This window comes from Charadrius vociferus, unplaced genomic scaffold (genome assembly GCF_000708025.1).
Source record: "Charadrius vociferus isolate BGI_N301 unplaced genomic scaffold, ASM70802v2 scaffold218, whole genome shotgun sequence".
Classification (NCBI taxonomy): domain Eukaryota; kingdom Metazoa; phylum Chordata; class Aves; order Charadriiformes; family Charadriidae; genus Charadrius; species Charadrius vociferus.
In genome coordinates this window covers 4,528,039-4,546,880 of record NW_009650084.1, presented here as the reverse complement: position 1 = coordinate 4,546,880, position 18,842 = coordinate 4,528,039, and the positions used below count along the sequence as shown (strand labels likewise).

At 40.3% G+C, this 18,842-nt stretch overlaps 1 protein-coding gene across 1 annotated transcript in view; it reads right to left on the bottom strand.

The window, feature by feature from the left end:
- Window positions 1-10,566: 10,566 nt before the first annotated feature.
- The window catches only part of EFNB2 (ephrin-B2), a 41,590-nt gene continuing 33,314 nt past the window's right edge, over window positions 10,567-18,842 (bottom strand). The window contains exons 3-5 of the mRNA XM_009892145.1: window positions 13,463-13,555; window positions 12,590-12,703; window positions 10,567-10,978 (exon numbers count right to left, since the gene is read on the bottom strand). Of these exons, the coding sequence (XP_009890447.1) occupies window positions 10,596-10,978; window positions 12,590-12,703; window positions 13,463-13,555 (590 nt within the window). The 3' untranslated portion in view covers window positions 10,567-10,595. The remainder of the gene's footprint in view (window positions 10,979-12,589; window positions 12,704-13,462; window positions 13,556-18,842) is intronic.

Here is an 18,842-nt window from a genome sequence, read left to right as displayed (position 1 = left end):
CTCTTCTAAGATTACACTATAGGAAAAAGCCATGCAATCTAGACTAGCAAACTATATCTATTCCTGAGTTAAAAGTACAGCAAAAAAAAAAATTGTTTGGGGCATAGAAAATTCACTAAATGGAAATAGACTGAGGAGCATGGGTACTGTAAGAATGAAATGAATGAGTATTTTTTTTTAAGGCAGAAATACGCTAAGAAGTGATAAAACTTAGGAGTTGATTTCTCTGTCTCAGAAGAAATGAATAGAGAGAGTTTCAAAGGTGGAAAGCTAAAAATTGATCAAAGAAAACACTCCTTTATATGATGTGTGACTGAACTATAAAACTCACTTCCACAGAAAGCCTAGAATTTAGGAAGATTAAAATATTCAGAATTTGAGCACTGATTAAGAGTGCTTGGAGATCTGATTTTTGCTGTTTTTAAAGAAAAAGAACTTGGTACACTCAACGGTTGTTTATCTTAAAATAGCTGGCAATGGGTAGGATTTTTGCAAGAGCTATAATTTGTAATAATCTTGGAAATGTTATTAAATGTGTCTTATATTTGCATTGATTTAATTGCCAGCTGATTAATGGCTGTCAATTGGTTAGTAATCAGGGGTCAAACAAAAAATCCACTCCAGGTTTAAGAAATCATGTTTGAGTCAAACGCTGTTCTAGGAGGTAGTAGTCTTAAGTGGAGCTGCCAAATAATAGTGTACGCCTTCCCAGACCTCCTTCTGCGACCCAGAAACAGCCTCTCCTGAGAAGCCAGTGCCCACCTCTGGGTCTGCAGAAGATGTGGCTGTGATAGTTGCACCTGTTTCGCCCTGCCTCCGTGACTTTCACCACCCGTGCTGCTTCCAAGGGTTTAATTAAGCCGGATCCTGCTCATTGTTTGTTTCTTGCAAAGCACGGCTGGCGGAACGCAGGGCAGCGGTACGGCAGATGAGCTAAGGCACACCAAAAGCCCTGGATCAGCCCCCACGTGCCTTCCTTATACCGTCAGCCCACTTCCAAGAAATCTTTTGATTTCCAAGCGGTTGCTGTCACAGCCGTGTGCAGAAAGTTGAATGACTGAGCTCCATCGCTCGGAGCTTCATCGCCGCATTTGTCACACGCTCGGTGCCGCGGCCAGGGCTGTGCGAAACTCCCGTCTTGTGCAACACAGAGCAGCTCTTCCCTTTGAGAAGGAACGATCAAAGCACTGGGGATTGAGGCCTCGCCACCTCCTCTCCGCCTCCCTGCAAAAGCCTGAACAGCCCAGGGTAATCCCTCACTGCTGGGGACTGAAAGAGAGAAAATACAATCAGTCCCTATAACTTCTGAGAGCAGGGATGAGGCCTTTCGGGACCAAGGCGTATTGGTGTTTCCATCTCTCAGTAACGTGGCACAAGTGAAATGTGACAGCAGGATATTTCTCAAAAAAATGATGCAAAAATAAGTCTGCCGGGTCTCATCTGCATGTTTGTAGGTGCTGGTCTATTAATGGTGTCTTGAGAGAAGGGGTGCTGTGGAAACGTTGCAAGCAGCCAGCTACACAGAAAAACAAAAGTGTTGTATAACATGACGAATATAGTTCTGATGCTATCTTTGAAATATTTAGGCTAGGTAAAAAATCCAAAGGAAAAACGTCTGCTGTTTTAAAGCGCAACACTAGAAGAGGGTGGAGGGGAGCTGGCAAAAGGGATTTATATTTCTCCTGCAGGAACAATGTCTTAGTATAAATCCCTTGTATTTTGTGTAATCACATAGGTTACACCTACCGGTGGCCAAAGCATCCAGACTTTAGTTTTATCACTGCTCGTCATAAGAGACTGAAAGAACAAAGGTACGTAAATAAGCCCCAAGCTGGCTGCCACCAGGCTGGTGGTACAGTAAAACCAGCAGCACTTTCTGCTTCGCAATATTGAGCTGACTTCAAGAAATAAAACAAAACCAAATATTGGTTACTGCCAAAAGTCATCCATTTCAAATACGCTTACTCAATTTTGAGTGGCACACCATCATTGTTTCTTAATTCTGCTCAACTGATGTCTTCCAAAGTGAACTGCTTATACTTTTCTGAAAAGAGATTTTAATAGATTTAATTTAAAAAAAAATAAAAATGCAAGGAACAAGACAAAATAATCTGAGATATTTTTAGCTTAATGTATTGACGAATAGAGATGTAAAACCAACCGGATTGAAATGAGCTATATTTAAATTGTATTTAGGAATTTTACTGCATGCTATTTTTCTTCAGATGCAATTGAATAAATACAAAAGGAAGAGATAAAGCCGCATAAAAATTCAAACTAAAGCTGATTGGAAAATAAGGGGCTTAGAAGAAAACACACTCTTGGTACAAGGACTGTTCCCATATTCCATCAGAACACTTTTTCTCTCTTTTTTTTGTGAAAAAGTTGTCACCAGCTGAAATCCAGAGCCAGTCGTATAAAAGGAGGAAAGCCTCGGATAACATTTGAAAAGAAACTTTCCCGGTGAGCAACAAAAGCTTTGGCCAGAACTGAAACCTTATATGGGAAGATACGAGGCCCCAGAAAGGGCCTTGGGACTGACAGGGCTGGTGCACTGAGCAGGTGATCAGGGCATGGCATCAGGGTGTGAGATAAACAGGCTGAAGGAAAGCAGCCGCCACTTTCTCAATAGGGGAAATTTGAGAGAAGACCTCCAGACACAGCGGTATGAATCTCTTCAGCTTGAACACTGTTCTGAGGCTTGGAAAGTTCACGTGTGTTTTGTCGGTTACGTACAAAAAGAAAGCACAGCACATAATGAAGGAAAGAGGGCGGAGCAAAGGCAGCACATGCAACTATTTTTAACTCTTGCATCATCATTTGGGTTTCCCCAAATCTTGAGATTTTTCAGTAACACACCAAGAGTTCTTTTGTGTCTTATTCTGTCTTCTGGCCTCACATCCTCCAGTATTCCTCACGGTGATGAAGGATAAAATGCTATTGCTGCTGAGTAATTACTAAATTGTTCATGTGATCATATACATCCAACAACGGAGTTAAAAGAAAGCCAAAATTCAGTATGTTGACTGAATTATGAGATTTGGAAACACTGGGAATGTGGTGTGTGGGGCGAACAGATAATGTAGTAACAGTGGACAACTGACCTGTCCATTATGCATATGGAATAGAACTGAATGCAGGAGTAGGAAGGAATGAGTTTAAGTATTAGAAGAGAGGACAAAAAGACACATTAAAATGTGAACAATTTTTATTATATATTTGCTAGTAATCCAACCTACTTTCAATAAATAGATACAGCAAATTGCTGAAGATGTTCGATAAAATACAAATCACAATTTTTATGGCATTTAATAGCAGTCTATAAAAGCATGTCATTGTTGGTATGTTTTTGAGTACAGTCTTCATAATATTCAGGACAACACTCTTATAAAGCACTTTCTCATAGCTAAGAGGTATAATAAAATCTGTATGAGTATTGCTTATGCGTGTGCAATTCTGAACCGTGATAAGTAAGATCATATATCAAACTGAATTGTGTTAATTTATATCCACTGAAGGTCTGATCTCGAAGGAACCATTCTCTCACCCTCAGTGGATTCCCCGTATTATTAAATTAATTGCACTTCTTCAGCATCCTAAGCACATGAGGCTCTGTCAATACACTTATGAAAACACAGGTCCTATTCCAGAGGTTATGACAACTATGCACAAGGTTCTCTGCTGTTTGGGCTTCTAATAGCCCTACAGTTATTCAGTTCTTGCAGATCTTTGATGTCTTTTTCACAGGATCCCAGATTGCAGAAAACACTGAGTTTCTGGTCTTGGTTCTCCATCCCACGTAGGTTCTTACTCCTCTCAGCGTCTAGCAGAACAACCTGGCCTGATCGCCTCGCCTCCTCAAAACAACAACCAACACTTACCAAATACTACGCCGATTTGCCCTTCATCTGTCACCATTTTTCTTCTGCTTTTTGTTACCTGTTTTCCACTGAAGCCTCTACCAGAGCTGTAAAGACCCTGTCTCTCTGACTACCTCCACAGCTGGGACTGTCACCTTGGTCTGATTTCTCCCTGGGATTTTGTCATTACAGATGTCCCCAGGTCTTCTCCTCAGGAAGTCACTGCCTTATCACACACCTTCCTTCTCCTCACCTCCGCTCTCTGCTTCACAGGCCTTTCTCCAGGAACTGCCACCCGCAACTCCCCCTCCTCATCCTCACCGCTCATGGGCAGGGTCTTGCCCCTCTTTCCCAAGAGTCACCAGCTCCCATTTGCCAGCACGTCACCCGTCATCGGCAGATCCAGGCACAGGCAAGGATATCACCTGTACGTTACTTCCAATAGGCACTCCGGTTCCACCATCAGCCCCATGATTTTATCTGTCGGTTGACTCCTATGGGTTGTATTATGCCTTAATTAAGTATGAAAGTATTTCTGTGAGTCATGTGAAAGACAGATCTTATTTTATTTCATAGATGATAGCTCAGTCAGCTGAATCCACACCATTCGGATTATGAATGGCACAATCGTGCATACACTGTGGTATATCCTCCAACACTCATCTTTTTCCAAAACAAATATTACTTGATTTCTGATCTGATGTTTCATGTAATGACATGCCAACTGTATAATGAGTATGTTTGGTGTTTGTAAACCCTGAGCTTTTTCCCCACCAAAATTTCTATTGTGGCATCGAAGATGGAAAACATCTCTTAGAAAGACTGAGTTTTCATTTTCCTTTATTTTGCTAACCACTACACAATTTTAAGCTTTTCTGCAAAAAGAAAATTTACAGTGCCCATAGAATCAAAACAAGCATGCTGCTGACTGAGTGAACATTTGATCAATGCATCACAGAAAAGCTAAAGAGAAAGGCTAAGGAGAGAGGTATAATGTTTTAAACATAGGCAGTAACATTGTTATGCTTACTTTGTGAGGCACTATTTTATGTAACAGATCCTTATTCCATTCTGGATGGATAACAACTGTGAATAATAATTTTATTTTCCACTTAGCAGAGCCTATTGACTTGGACTAGTTCTTGCCAGGGAACCAGTTTCATAATAAAGGCAGTAAATTCTGATTTTGTGCTTGTTTGATAATTAATACTGCAGTGTCAGCAGCAGCGCAAAATGCAAGTATGATTTTTTTTTCCTCGGCAAGTTATAAAAGATAGGTTATAAGTCAACAACTATATGCTGAGTGTCTAAGGCACATACCGTTTACTAAAATGAGTTTAGCAGACTCAGTGGAGGTTCCATTATGTTTGTGAAGGTATGTGTGCAAGACCCTCTCGTTAATGCAGCATCCTCACTCCCAAGCGTAACTATACAGATAGAGTTACACTGGCAATCATTTTTCCCCCCCAGTGGAGACATAGTTTATGGCAACACTGCTTCTCCTTTATTGCTAAAACAGTGACAAAAATAGGTGTGTGGGGGTGTCAGTATACATGCTAGTTATAAATACAATATATTTGTAATTATAGAATAAAATATGTTCATCATAGATGGAAAAAAGAGGCACAGAAATTAAAATGCCATGTAAACTTGACACCATCGAATTATTTTTCTTATCACCATGTTCCAGTATTTACCAAGGCCTAAAATAAAAACAATAGCCTCAGCCTTAACTAAGCGAGAGTCACAGCTCTAACAGATGGTTGTATCAGACAAGCTTTTAAAGTAGACCAGACCTGAGCACCTCACAGCCATTAACGATGTGAGGACCCTCATGACAAGCCACCGAGACGAGCAAGTAAAATTCCCCATGTGCAAGGACAGAGCAGGGATTGAAGTCTCTCCAGCATGTGCCTCTGAGTATGCAAGACTGAAGTTGCTTACAGCTGTAAATGCAAGATTAGGCCCAAGTGATTTACTGAGAAGTCAAAGGATGCTCACATGCTCCACCACGGGCACTTACGCCTTCTGCTGGATCAAGTAACTCTCCCAAGGACATCTGTAGCAGAGTCAGAAGGAGAACCGAAGTGCCACTCTGCAACTCTAAGGTCAACTTCCAGCACAGATTCTGTAAACTGGACCATTAAATGAGCTCCGTCAGCAAGAAGCCATGCTAGCCCAACTGTTCCACACCAGTCTCTAGGGCTTTCTGTATGTCATTTCAGAATACTTGTGCCATTGCAAAACATATAGTGCCTTTGCCATATAGCAATTTTTTCCCTGATTGTCAGAAAAGAAAAAAATAATTTGACAAATGGGAATTGTGTGACCAATACCACGAATAACTAGCTGCCTTTCTTCAATGAATATTCTATGACAAATTAGCATCTGTTGTTTAAGTGACAAATGCATCTAGACCTTCCCACCTGTTACTCCATGGATGATGACGCCATTTATGCGCTGCTAACAAACTGAAAGGTGCTTTACTCTTGGGGTTACTGGGCTTTGTCAAAAAATGAAGGTATTATTTATTAAATGCAAGAATCGTTTATCCTAGTAAAAATTACAGCAATGCAACCACAGATCTTGCATTGAGGCTTGTGTCACCTGCACACGCTGGGTCCCATCTCCCTTAACTTAAAGTGTAGTAAAGGCGGGGACAGGATGATGCACGGGCCCACTGAAAGAACCCTGCAGAGATGTTTTGACTGTGCAGCATTTCTAATCCTTCACCATTCTTCCAACATCTTCCGTCTCCTCTCCCTTCTTGCTCAGCCCTGCCACGCCAGGCATGCTGCTCCCCCTCCTCAGGAGCAGCAGAGACAGCAACAAGTGCCCAGAAGGCTTCCAGTATATTTTTTCCCTGGCTTTGCCCACAGTATAAATCCACTCCATAATGTCTGGGAATTATTTGTGTCGTTACAACCTCGCCTCCCAAATCATCCAGGCAACCTGGCCATTGCACCTGACTGAAGCTCACTGTCTTCCAAGGGCATAAGACCCACCCTGTGTCTTTTAAAATCTGCTGACGCAGGTTAGAGAAAGTCTGGGAAAGAAGTAGGTTAACAGGAGTCAGTGTATTATAAGGAGCTTTCTTTCCTATAAACCACTAGCAATCAGGGTGGAGAGTTGGGTGGGAGGAGAGAGAGAGAAAGTAAGAAAGAAGGGGCAGAGGGAATCAGACTTGGTGGCTTTCTAATTTATTTTCACCTTTTAAAAAAGAAAAAAAAATGGCAAAACAAAAGAAGGAAATACTTAGAAGGCAAGGTTTCCATAGGAAAAAAATATTTTATTTTTTTAAGAACAAATTCAGTTTGAAACAGACGTGGAATGTGATTTTCATAATTTTCATTTTCTGGGAACTAATTGCAATGTGGAACTAAAGAAGATTTCAAACTTATGACCGGCTAGTTTTAAAACAGAACAAAACAAACAAACAAAACAAAACAAAAAAACCCAAAACAAAACAAAACAAAACAAAGAAGGAAGAAATTATTTATAACTCAAGCATAATACTGTGTTACTTACAAACTGGACAAAGAAATTCTTAAATAAATATTCATGGTACACAATTTCAGCACAAATATGCGGCAATTTGGCAACCTTTTATATCATTTTTTTCCTCAATACAGTGCAAAGGGGAATGACACTGCCTTTAAACAAGCTGTAGCTAAATACATTGCAAAATTCAAATTTTATACAAAACATCTTGCTCGGACTTTATAAAAAACCAACATTGCTCTATATACACAATCCGGTTAAGAAAAGCCATTTTTGTCTTGTTTCCATGTGGTTGTTTTTTTTTTATTATTATTTAAAAAGGTGAATAAGGCTACTGTAACACCCCAAATCCATATACAGTAAATCTGAACCTATTTACAGCATCTTCACTTAGACATGATGGTGCAAATTCCAAGTCAGGTGACTAGGGATGATCATACAAGCAAGGCATTTACAGTAACTTTTCAAAGCTGGACCAACGTCAAATAAAGGAACAGTTGGTAGATTGTCATAATTCTGCACCAGACACAAAACAGACGCACAGTACATTTTTATTTTTTTTCAATTGTTTGCAGGTTGCTCTTGAGCAATTCGTCTGATTTTTTTTTTCACAGTTTAGTACATAAGTAGAATGTAGCCAACTGATGAAGCATAGATTTGATTTAATAAAAATCAGGATCAGTAAGCCCATCTTTTCCCTTCCTCCCCCTCCCCCAAAATAAAATCTTAATGACTTACAAGAGAACCTTGTATGGATGGATTCACAGAAAGGAAGGGTTGTTGAAAAGAATTACATATGTACTGTAGTTAGTTACCATGGTAACCTTCCACAGAACCATGGGTTGGGATTTTTTTTTGTTTTGTTTCTCTCTTTTGGACCAACATCCCAACATCATTTTCAGGTTCAGGAAACAGAGAGTGTGATCATTTCTATGACAGATTTTTTTTTCTTGTTTTTTTCTTCTTGCAGGTGCTCACCAGGGGTCTGAGAACCCCAAAATGCTGTTGCTACATTTTCTTTCCAAATCAGAAAGCAAAGTGTTACCATAGTAACATGACTATGTTAGAAATGTCTATTTGCATAGCACATATAAAAGTAGAGGGTTTTTTTATTTCCTCCCCAGGGTGGGAGCTTTAGGGCAATAGCCATGCTAAAGAGAAAACTTTAACCTGAACACCCACCCCCCCGCCCCATGAACCTCAACGAAATTTACAGAACACATCAGCCCATAAGGCAAGGGAAAACACAACACAGAAAATAAATGCCGGCACACCTTGTCATTGTTAAATACGTGATGGAGTAACATTGATTTCCTGACATTTTGGGCCTTATATTTCCTAGTTTTCTCTTATGAGATGCTTTGGATATTATTTTTTTTTCAATATGCTCCCATTCTTATTTTTGGATGGCTGATGTTTTTCCCAGAAGCAGTTTCTTTTTTTAAAAAAATGTGTGCATATATATGCATATATATGCATATATAAACATACATATGTGTGTATATACACACATATATATAAAAAATGATGACAAGTTAAGACTATTTAATTGCTGCAAATGAATTTCACATCTTCTGGTGTAGATTCTGTGCAATCTCAAAATATATATTAGTAAAAAAGCAAACCAAAACAAAAAAGTAAGAAAGAACGAACGAAAGAAACACTCTCACTTTATATCCCTTGTGTTCTATACACCTATTATAAATAAGACATATCTTCCTTCTCCATCTCAGTGTCATAATTTATTTTATTCTTACGAACTGCAAGAGGTTTGCCATATGTGCTTTAACTTTGCAACAGAGCACCAATGAACTGCTGTGTCAGTCACAGTACCGACACTCACTGTGCAGGGACAGCACTGCAATAAACCAAAGTGTCAAAAGGCTCAGTCAGAAAGAAATTCGTTTTTACTTTTAGAGATGAGAAAGGTCTTTTTCACAACTTTACCAGTGATAGAATTACAGCTCATTTGACCCGTTGGCTTATAATCATCTTGGTCAGATTTGGCTCTGCTATTTTCTTAAATGCTTTCCCTGTGTTTAGTATAATGTGATAGTATAGCAGCTGAGTCTGCTTAAAAGTCATCCAAAGCAGACTACGTTTTCGCTACAGCTTCAAAGCTGTATATTTTATTGCCAGTACCACAACAGCCCTGCCCTAATATATCCTCAGTGGCCTGCTATTGTCTTGTCCTCTCCAAGCTTGTTCACTTACTAACAATACCCCTTTGTTCTACTGTATTGAAGGTACTATTTTTTTTCTGCACACTGGTATTTGATAACCATGAATTCCTTCAAACGCAGCCTAATCCACTGCGCGTTTTATTGTGTCTCCTACATGCCTTTTAAAACTTAGCATACCAAAGTGCTGTGCTACCTAAATGTGTTTGTATTTTTGTTTTGTTTTGTTTGTTTTTTTTTTTTTCTTCTCAGCTTCTATTTTTGAGGCAGCAGTATTCAATTGCAACTGCAGTCAGCCCTTCCCTCCACCACCCAGTCCTGCTCTTGACTTTGTTGACAGCCTAACTTTTTGGCTGGAAGGCTCCTTACTATCAAACACAATTTCTATAAATGCATTACCCATTCAAGTGAGGCTGCTGTAGCAGATGGATGGAGCGCGGATCTCCAAACATTAATGTTCCATTAGTGATTCAGGAGGTGGAGTGAAAGGAAATCTTATGTGAAGGATGGCAGAGCCTCGGATAACAGAAACAAATGGAACAGTGACGGACTAAAAGCAAGAGAACTTTAACAAGTCTTACTTAGACACCAAGGTCTGTGTGACAAATCCAGCACGCACTGAGAGAGACACACAAAAGTCAGAAGATTGCATTTCAAGCTTGATATATCCTAGAGCACCTTCCCAGGATGCCTAGAGCTATTAACATCCATGGATCACTCCATCTTCCCTTGGCTTTTGTACATGCCTGAACGCCCGCAGCACATGGCTTTGAGGATGATGAATGTAACAAGAGTACAGCAATCAGAATGGGCATCTTCTACATAAAAGTCTTCCAGCTTTTGGTGAATACTTATTCACCGAGATAGGAATTCTACAGACTAGGTAAGCTGTCCAGCTCGCGTCGGCTCCCGGAGAAAGAGCTGTCGCCTTCTCCCCCCCTGTGCTTGAGTCAATGCTAGCGCACAAGGCGTCATCACAAACCCCAACAGAAAGCATTTGACCAGTGAGTTTCCTCTCCGACTCCACTGTACCACAGAGTTGGTTGTGTGTTTCTCAGACCTTGTAATAAATGTTTGCTGGACTCTGAGGAGGCATCTCTTGAACTATGTACACCGGATGTCCATAGTCGCCACTGACCTTTTCATAGTGGGGGCAAAAGACACTGTCTGCAGTCCTTAGAGGAATGATAATGTCACTGGGCTCAGAACCATTGTTGTTGCCACTGCGTTTTGGGGTGGCTAACGTACTAAGTGAGAGAGTTGTCGTGTGTTGCGGGGAATGCTTCCTGTGTCTTCTCCGGTACTTCAACAAAAGAACCACCAAAGTGATGATGATGACGATGAAAATGATGCACCCTGATGCAATCCCTGCAAATAAGGCCACCTCTGAACCCAGTATACTGGAATGCCCAGCCTTACTGCCATCTGTGCTAGATCCTGGAAAGAACGGAAATACAACAGACAAAAGTTATTGCCATCCTGCGACCCGTTTACGCTGCTTAAAAATGTGTAGAGTAAGCAAGACTGGAAGAATTAACTGACAGCTAAACTTTGACAAACCAATTACCCTGTTAGATAGCTAAATGCAAACAGCCGAAGTCAGCAATCAATATTAAACAAGACTTTGTGTCTGTTGGTCTCACTTTTGTGCTGCTCCCAAACCACCCTGTTTCATACATCATCATCAATCAGTGGTGAGGACTGGCTCTGACAAGGCAGCCTTTGATGCACACCGCATCTTTTAACAGATGCTGGCCAGCCCCGGGCAGCAGAGAGGGGTGGGATAGGACTGCGAGGGGAAAATAACACAGGGAAACAACAATTCTCAGGACAACTGGTACTGTTCAGTGTCACACCGTTCTCCTGCTCTTTTATCTTTTGCATAGTGATTTAAGTTAACCCGTCCTTAGTGCCTCTTTATGTGGACTCCTCTTGCTTGCACATGAAGTAAGGAAGCTTGAGGCAGTGCGGGAGACAGGCAAAAAGGCTATGGCATATATCTGTTTATATTGACTTACATTTACTTAAAAGAAAAGACCACCATGTATTTGGTAGTCAGGAAAACTCACCTGCTGAACAGCCTGTTGAATATTTGGTGTCACCAAACTGACATATTATTTGTCTCAAAAATTAAATGAGTGCTCACTCTACACTTTCTAACTTGAAAATTTAAACTGACTTCCCTCTCTTGATGCTCACTCCCAGGTGTAAGAATGCTGCAGATGCTATGTCCACTTTACTGTGAACTTTTCCTGCTGGAACCTCCGTAGGAAATGGCTGAAGCCTGCCCAGCAACTGCCATATCAAAGATTTATTAGCCCAGTAACTAATGACAAACCTAGCAAGGAAAATTTGCAGCCGTTTTCGGGAATCCCAGGGTCAACTGACAGCAAGTTTTGCTTTGTAGCATTCCCAGTTCACCAAAGTTTCTTCCAGAGACCTTGGGTCTTAGGAGTTAGCTTTTTTCTTGTTCACCTAATGTCTGAAATGCATCTTGAAAACACTTGTTTGGAACTATGTATTTATCTTGTTTAGATAATTATTTTAAAAAAAAAATATCTTTAAATTTAGTGAAAGACCAGCCATACATGTGTAGACTTTATATGGTCAGTTAAAAGATCAGGACATTAATTATAGATGTCTTGAAATAAACTTTATAAATGGCTGTCGAGAACCACTTGATAATGTATTATACGGGAAAAGAAAGACAGAAAGACTCGTTCATCTGCCAGAGTACTAAATATAAGGCAGCATTTACCATCGTAAAGCTGCTTAGCGAATGTCCTATCCAAAAACTTTCCTGTAAATGAGTGATATTCTCACAAGATGTAATTAACTTCTACTGCAGAGTGGAAGAGGGGAGAGAGCAGCTGTTGCCAAAACTTGCAGCTCCCAGACACTACCCACCAGAGCATCAGAACTGGCTTTTGCTTCAGTATGAAAACATTTGCTTTTCTGGCACTTTAATGGTAAAATAAAATGTGTTTGGCGACAAAGGAGGAGACTCCACCAGAGCACCATCCGAGGTGCAAGCCCCGCCACACCTACCTGAGTGGTCCTTCACAAAGGGGCTGGTGGTGGAACTCTTCCCGTTGGTGCCAGCTTCCTGCTCGGGGCGCTTGGTGGGATCCGTGTGCCGGGGCAGCCCCGCCGAGTTGGGATCTGGGGAAAAGAAAGATGACTCATGCAGCTTGGGCGCTTGATGGTACGGAGCCTTAATAAGCCGGCTCTAGGTACCTCGTGAGACAGGAATGGCTTTGAACAGAAGAATCTTTATGCAAAGGTCTGGGAGATATAAGTACATAATTTTCCTTTTAAAGCAAAATGGTTATTAGTTATTTCAGAGGTTTAAATTGTGAGGCCATCTGCAGAAACTATAGGGACTCCTGTAATTGGCAAGAAAAGCTTTGCAGATGACATTTCAGTTTAACTGAGGAAGTTGATTGACTACTAAACCAACTTCAACTCAGAAGAATAATTCTTTCTTCCTGCACAATAGGTTATCTATATGTGAAAAGAGACAATGAACAAAACCCCCTCTGTAATCAGAATTCATAACAAGCAAACTATAGAAATATTAGCTTCCCTCCTTTCATGTATTTTAAATAATTTTGAACAGCAGACTTGAGACTTTTGTTTTTAAAATAAAAATAAAAATGACTGAAACACACTACTCCCAGGTGACCTTTCCTTCTAGGGATCTCTCCAATGAAGAGATCTTATTACGCTAACCCTCCTCCTGTAGAAATCTGTCAGTATCCCAGGAAGAGAAAATAGGCTTTGCTTTCAGACTCTAAGGTAGGAATGACCACACTAGACTCGGTTGGCTCTCCGCTCTACACTGCTAAAAGAAGCCTGAAAACTAAAAGGACACTGACACTGATATCAAAGTGATTTCATGAAACAGCAGATGGTCTTTACCTTGTCCAACTTTCATGAGGATCTTCATGGTTTTTGTCTGGCACACCCCTCCCTCCTGGTTATCCAGGCCCTCCAAAGACCCATTTGATGTTGCTGATTAAAAAATAAAAGAAAATTTAAAAAATAAAAATAAATAAAAATCAGGAAATCAACAGGCAAAGTGATGTGAACATGAGTGTCTGAAAGCAGAAATCTTTCAATCTACCAGGACCTGTTCTTGTTGCTCGGGCTGACCTACGGAAAGTTGTGAAATGTTGAAAGCCAAAGGAATGAATACATTGGTAAGCCATACAATATATACAAATGGAGGAATGTGTTATCGAGGTTTCAGATTTACCCAGCAACCTTTTTTTTTTCTACGCACAATTGACTGACTGACTGACTTGGACGAAAACACAGCACCTTGCTAAAAGGTGATGGAATCAGCTGAAAAGGAAGCCCTGGCAAGCTGAGAGGAGCAAAGCACTGAAAATTCACCCTTTTTTTTTCCCCCCCAACAATATCTTTATAATCACCACGTTACACCTGCTTCCTCTATTACAAATCTCCTGCTGGAAGAAGTGAACGCATACAAAAGACCCAGGTGAAAGCTGAGATTCTGCACTGATTGGAAAACCATTTAATATTTTAAAGTACAATCTCACTTTTCTCAGTATTGAGGAGCCTCTGCGGGGGCGGGGGGAGGGGCTGGAACCGCGCGCCCCCGCCGCCAGCTGACGCTGCAACGCGATTTGAACGCGAAGCACAACTCCCTTGGAGAATCCAAAACGTTGAGTCACGCTCTCGGGGTGCGCCGCCCCTGCCACCCGAGCCAGCTGTTGGTTGCAAACCCCCAACAGCTGCTGGAAAACCATTTGGCAGCTCCTCAGCCCTGGGCATGGAAGCCACTCCACGCCGCACCGGGCATGGGCCACGTCGGCCTGTGCGCTACTGCCCCGGCCACAGTGGCAAAGCAGGCATGTCCGTCCGCCAACGGTGGACTCCGGCTTCACTGTTTAGGGAACTCAGCAGGGGTTTTCCCACCCTGGTTGTCTTGGGGGGTGCAAATTTCACCGTCATGTCTTGCAGCTGTTTGTCTGAGGCCTGAAACGCACGTATGAAGCCGGTGCGTGCACACGCACTGGCATCCAGCCACCAGCTGGAGAAAACAAATAGAAAAATGGGAGATAACGGAGCTCGTCGCTTGCCGGGGCTGTGGGGAACTGCTTAGGCAGCACTTTTCTGCCTCTGCCCCTCTCCTTTCAGCTCAGGGTCTAATTCAATCAGGGCTTCACACTGTTCAGATCTTTGTTTTTAATTCTCACTCCTTCTCTCTTGCCTTCCTTGGGGATTTTCTTTCAAATGCAGCCTATGTATATTTCCTTTTTCTTTCACAATGTCTTCCTAGCCCCATGGCAGTGTTTTTCTTGCTCTAATCTTCTCTCTAGCCGTAAAGATATAAACCCCATACCGCTGAACCCTGCTTCCTAGCCTTTGATCTACTTCTTGTTTTTGTTCCACTTCTGCCTCTTTTGTGACTACCTCGAATTACAGCCACCATACAAACTTCCCAAATTGTGCTTTCTTTTCCTAAAATTCCCTTCTCCTCATACATGGTCCCTCCCAGCTCCTCCTCTTGTTCCCTCCCCCCTGTAAAAACATGACAATGGCCATACGTGAAACGACATCTTTTTTTTTTTTTCCAACTTGCAAAAAAGACTTTTTAAGATATAAAAGAGCACAATGAGTAATTTAAGATAAAAGCTGATCTGATATGTGCCACTGCATTGCCAGGCTTAGAAAATAATGGAGACATATAGTTTTGTTTTCTTTTGTTTTTTTCCAGAGGGAAAAGAAATCAATACTAAGAACCAGTTCTGGACATAAATCAAATGTGTCTTTGCTGAAAGTGTTTTTTATGACCTATTTGCCAATGTACCAGCACAAGGACAAGCGAAAAAAAGCAGTAAATAGAAATACCAAAGCTGAGCATCAACTGAAAGTACAACTAATAAACACCGACTTTGTCTTGCGGTTTTTGTTATTCTTCATTTGTTTTTTAATCGAGGCGATGGGGGCTCACATCTCCTTAAACACCTTCTACTTGATTTTAATTGAATAGAGTGCTGCTTCTTCTGAACATCAATGCCTTTTTATTCTTTAAAGGCCTATCCATTTAACCCATCGAGCAGGAGACTGCAATAAGATGCAGAGGAAGCAGTTTGACCTCAGTACAGAGTAAGAAAGTAAGACGGCAAAAAGAATGCAAAATTACTTCAAATACAGTCTCCGAACGGGAAGGTCCAGATGTACAATGAGTCTGGTTGTGTGCCTACGCGAGCGCAATCTGCCTCGCTTGCTTTGCTAAAAGAATGCTTTCATAGCTTTGATGTCAGATGAATGAATTTGCAGAAGTATTCACTTTTTCCACAGTTCTTCAAGGGGGTTTCGGAAAGCCTACGTTATAGCTGAGAGTACAGACTGCTACATCCCAAGGAATGGGGAATTTTCAAAGAGGAGCGTTTCAGTGACAAAGGAAAGTTTCCATCTCAGCTTCTCTCTGTAATTAAACCGACAATTACCCAAGGCCACTGGAGGAAATTATTTTTCAAAATTCATTAAGACTATCGAAACATAACCTCACATATCCCTAGTGTACCAGGAAGAAAGTGGGTAGTTTTAAACACATCTTTTCAAGCTTTGAAAAGCTGCACGGAGAAAAAGAAGTAATCTGGGACATCAGAGAAAACACAGTTTCACACTGCTAATGCCCCCTGACAGTTTAGTGTGCAGAAGTCAAACAAGGGAGCGAGTACAAAATATTCCTCAAACACTTGCCGCCACCTTTTTATATTGATCTCCAAATGAAAATTATACCCGCTATCATGTAAGCTCCTACACCGCACTCACACTTCTGCAGGAAAGTGACCCTGTAGCTGGAGCTCTGCTCACTCGGAAAGGATATTTCTAAAAAGTCTGTGATAGGAGTTTTGGGCATAAACACAGAAAGATAACACAAGTTTCTCGTGTCTAAAATGGAAATGCTGCTCTCTGGCTTGTTTATATGATCAAATTTTTGACCTTCCATCCAGTTTATTTTTATATACGTATTTATAAATAAGAAGAGGTTTGGGTTTTTTTTTTATAGTTAGGTCTCAATATGGATATATTTCACAGGCAATTACTCACACATGAACTACCATACATGGCCCTGTGCTAAGACAACCAGATACTACTTAAATATTAAAATTAATAAACATAATTAATGATTAATAAAAAGTTTCTCATGAGTATTAAATGTTCTCTGGATCCCACACTTTTCTTTATATTAATACAGCAAATCATAGGAAACTAAAAATAAGTACAACGTTGCTAAACAGGTAGACAAAATATTTTTAAATCTTTTGGATGGATAACTACCTCTGATTTTCTGACGCTTGTCCTGTTCCACTGGCGTCAACTGCAAAACTAAAAATTACAGTCAAAAGCACACTGAATTATTCAGTTTATCTACATCTACAAATAAACACATATAATCACCCTAAAATCTATTAATTTTAAGACTTTTTGACAAAATAATAATAATTTATAGGTAATGTTTGCAGCAGTCAGTCAAAAATTATGTTCGAGCTCCATATATAAACACTGTGCATCTGTATTCCTTGAATACAACAGCAACTGCCATTTTATAAGGAACATAAGTTTGTGTTTTCAACTTTCAGAGAAACTGACCTCTTACAAAATATTGTTTAAGAGTGCTGATACTCACTCACTTCGGAGAAGCTAATATACATTTTCAGTTTCATAAAATGCTGCCTAAAATATCATCCCACTTACACAAGAGAAAATGAAATTATTCAGACCAAAGAATTTCATTCCAGCTCTGCCTTCCCTTCTTTGAAATATATAAATTATTGGAAAAAAAACCCCAACCAACCAACCAAAAAAAAAAAAAAGGCATGCCAACCTGGAACTCATGTAAATCAATGTATGATGTTTTACATTTATTTGCTTTTAAAACTTCACAAGTGTTGTTTATTGTATGAAATGCATTAGTCATAAATGCAGAGGCAGGGAATCAGTGAGCGAAACAGAGTCAGCTGACAAGAATAGTTCCTGGCTATGATTCTTATACAGTCCCCATGGAGAGGAAGTAATATTGCATTTTAATATGTCTTCATTTGATTGTTATTACTCTGCCTCCCAGGAGGCCGAGTCACTGCATGGATCTTGGCTGTTTTCAACCTATCAGGTTGGTAACATTGCTCTAATCAGATGGAGAATTAAGCTGCTGGATTTGTGCCTGTATATAGCTTTTCATTCACAAAGAGATTAGAAATGAAGGCACAGTCACAAAAATGCAACTTCCTTCACTCCTAAAAACACGCATTACAAAATGAAAAAATGCCATCACAATTACTTAAAAGAAAACACCAGCAGACAAAAATCTCAGCCTCTTAATTCTGCCACAATTATTACCCATACTTTTATGTGTTAGGATTATGAAAAACATTACCTACTTGCAAATTACATGTCATACCCTTTGAACCAACACAACTTTATAGCACATTTATTTCTGGAGCTTGAATATGAAATGGACTACATAGCTGAAGAGAGAAATTATGATCGTCGTACTTAATTTTCCTGTGAAAACTAAATGGACCTTAAACCACAGACTATAGGAATGAATGAGCGATGTCAACCGTTGGGCGAGGGCAAAATTGGTTTTGTAGCCCCTTAGTGTGCTGGACAATACAAGCCATTTGGTAATGCATCACGGACACATCGTCGACGAGGTCATTAAGGATTAATTGATGCTGGTTTGGATCTGTTAATAGAAAAATTAGAATTACAGGTTTCTTTGAGGTAGATCAGTACCATCCAATAGTAATGATTTTCACCATTTTTTCTTAAATACTGCTTGAATTCAGCATCAGAACATAGGATTCTCAAAATCAGTGCTAAATAAAATCAAACCACCATATCCATCTCCACTTTTCTCCAGCTGTGCTTAGAAACAGAATGGAAAGGCTAAACAGCAGCAAAAAATCAATGAACGCTTTAGATCCAGCAGTGGTATGAAGTTATTCTTAAAGGAAAGCTGCACTTCATCTCATATGCATTCACAGGATTACTAAGTACATGTAGAGCTTTTGAGGGTTTTTCATTTTATTAAGTAATAGAACATTATTTTGGCCAGGCATCATATGCTTGTGCTCTGACTGCTTTCATCTGCTTTTGGTCCTTTTAATGACTCTTTTAGTAAAGCACCAAATAAATAATTCTTCTTTCCCATAAATTATCTAAATTTATGGGACAGGTTAAAGAACACCAGAAATCACACACTGCGAAACCACAAATCACAGATCACAACACAGAGGTTGTTTCTAGACCAGCCAGG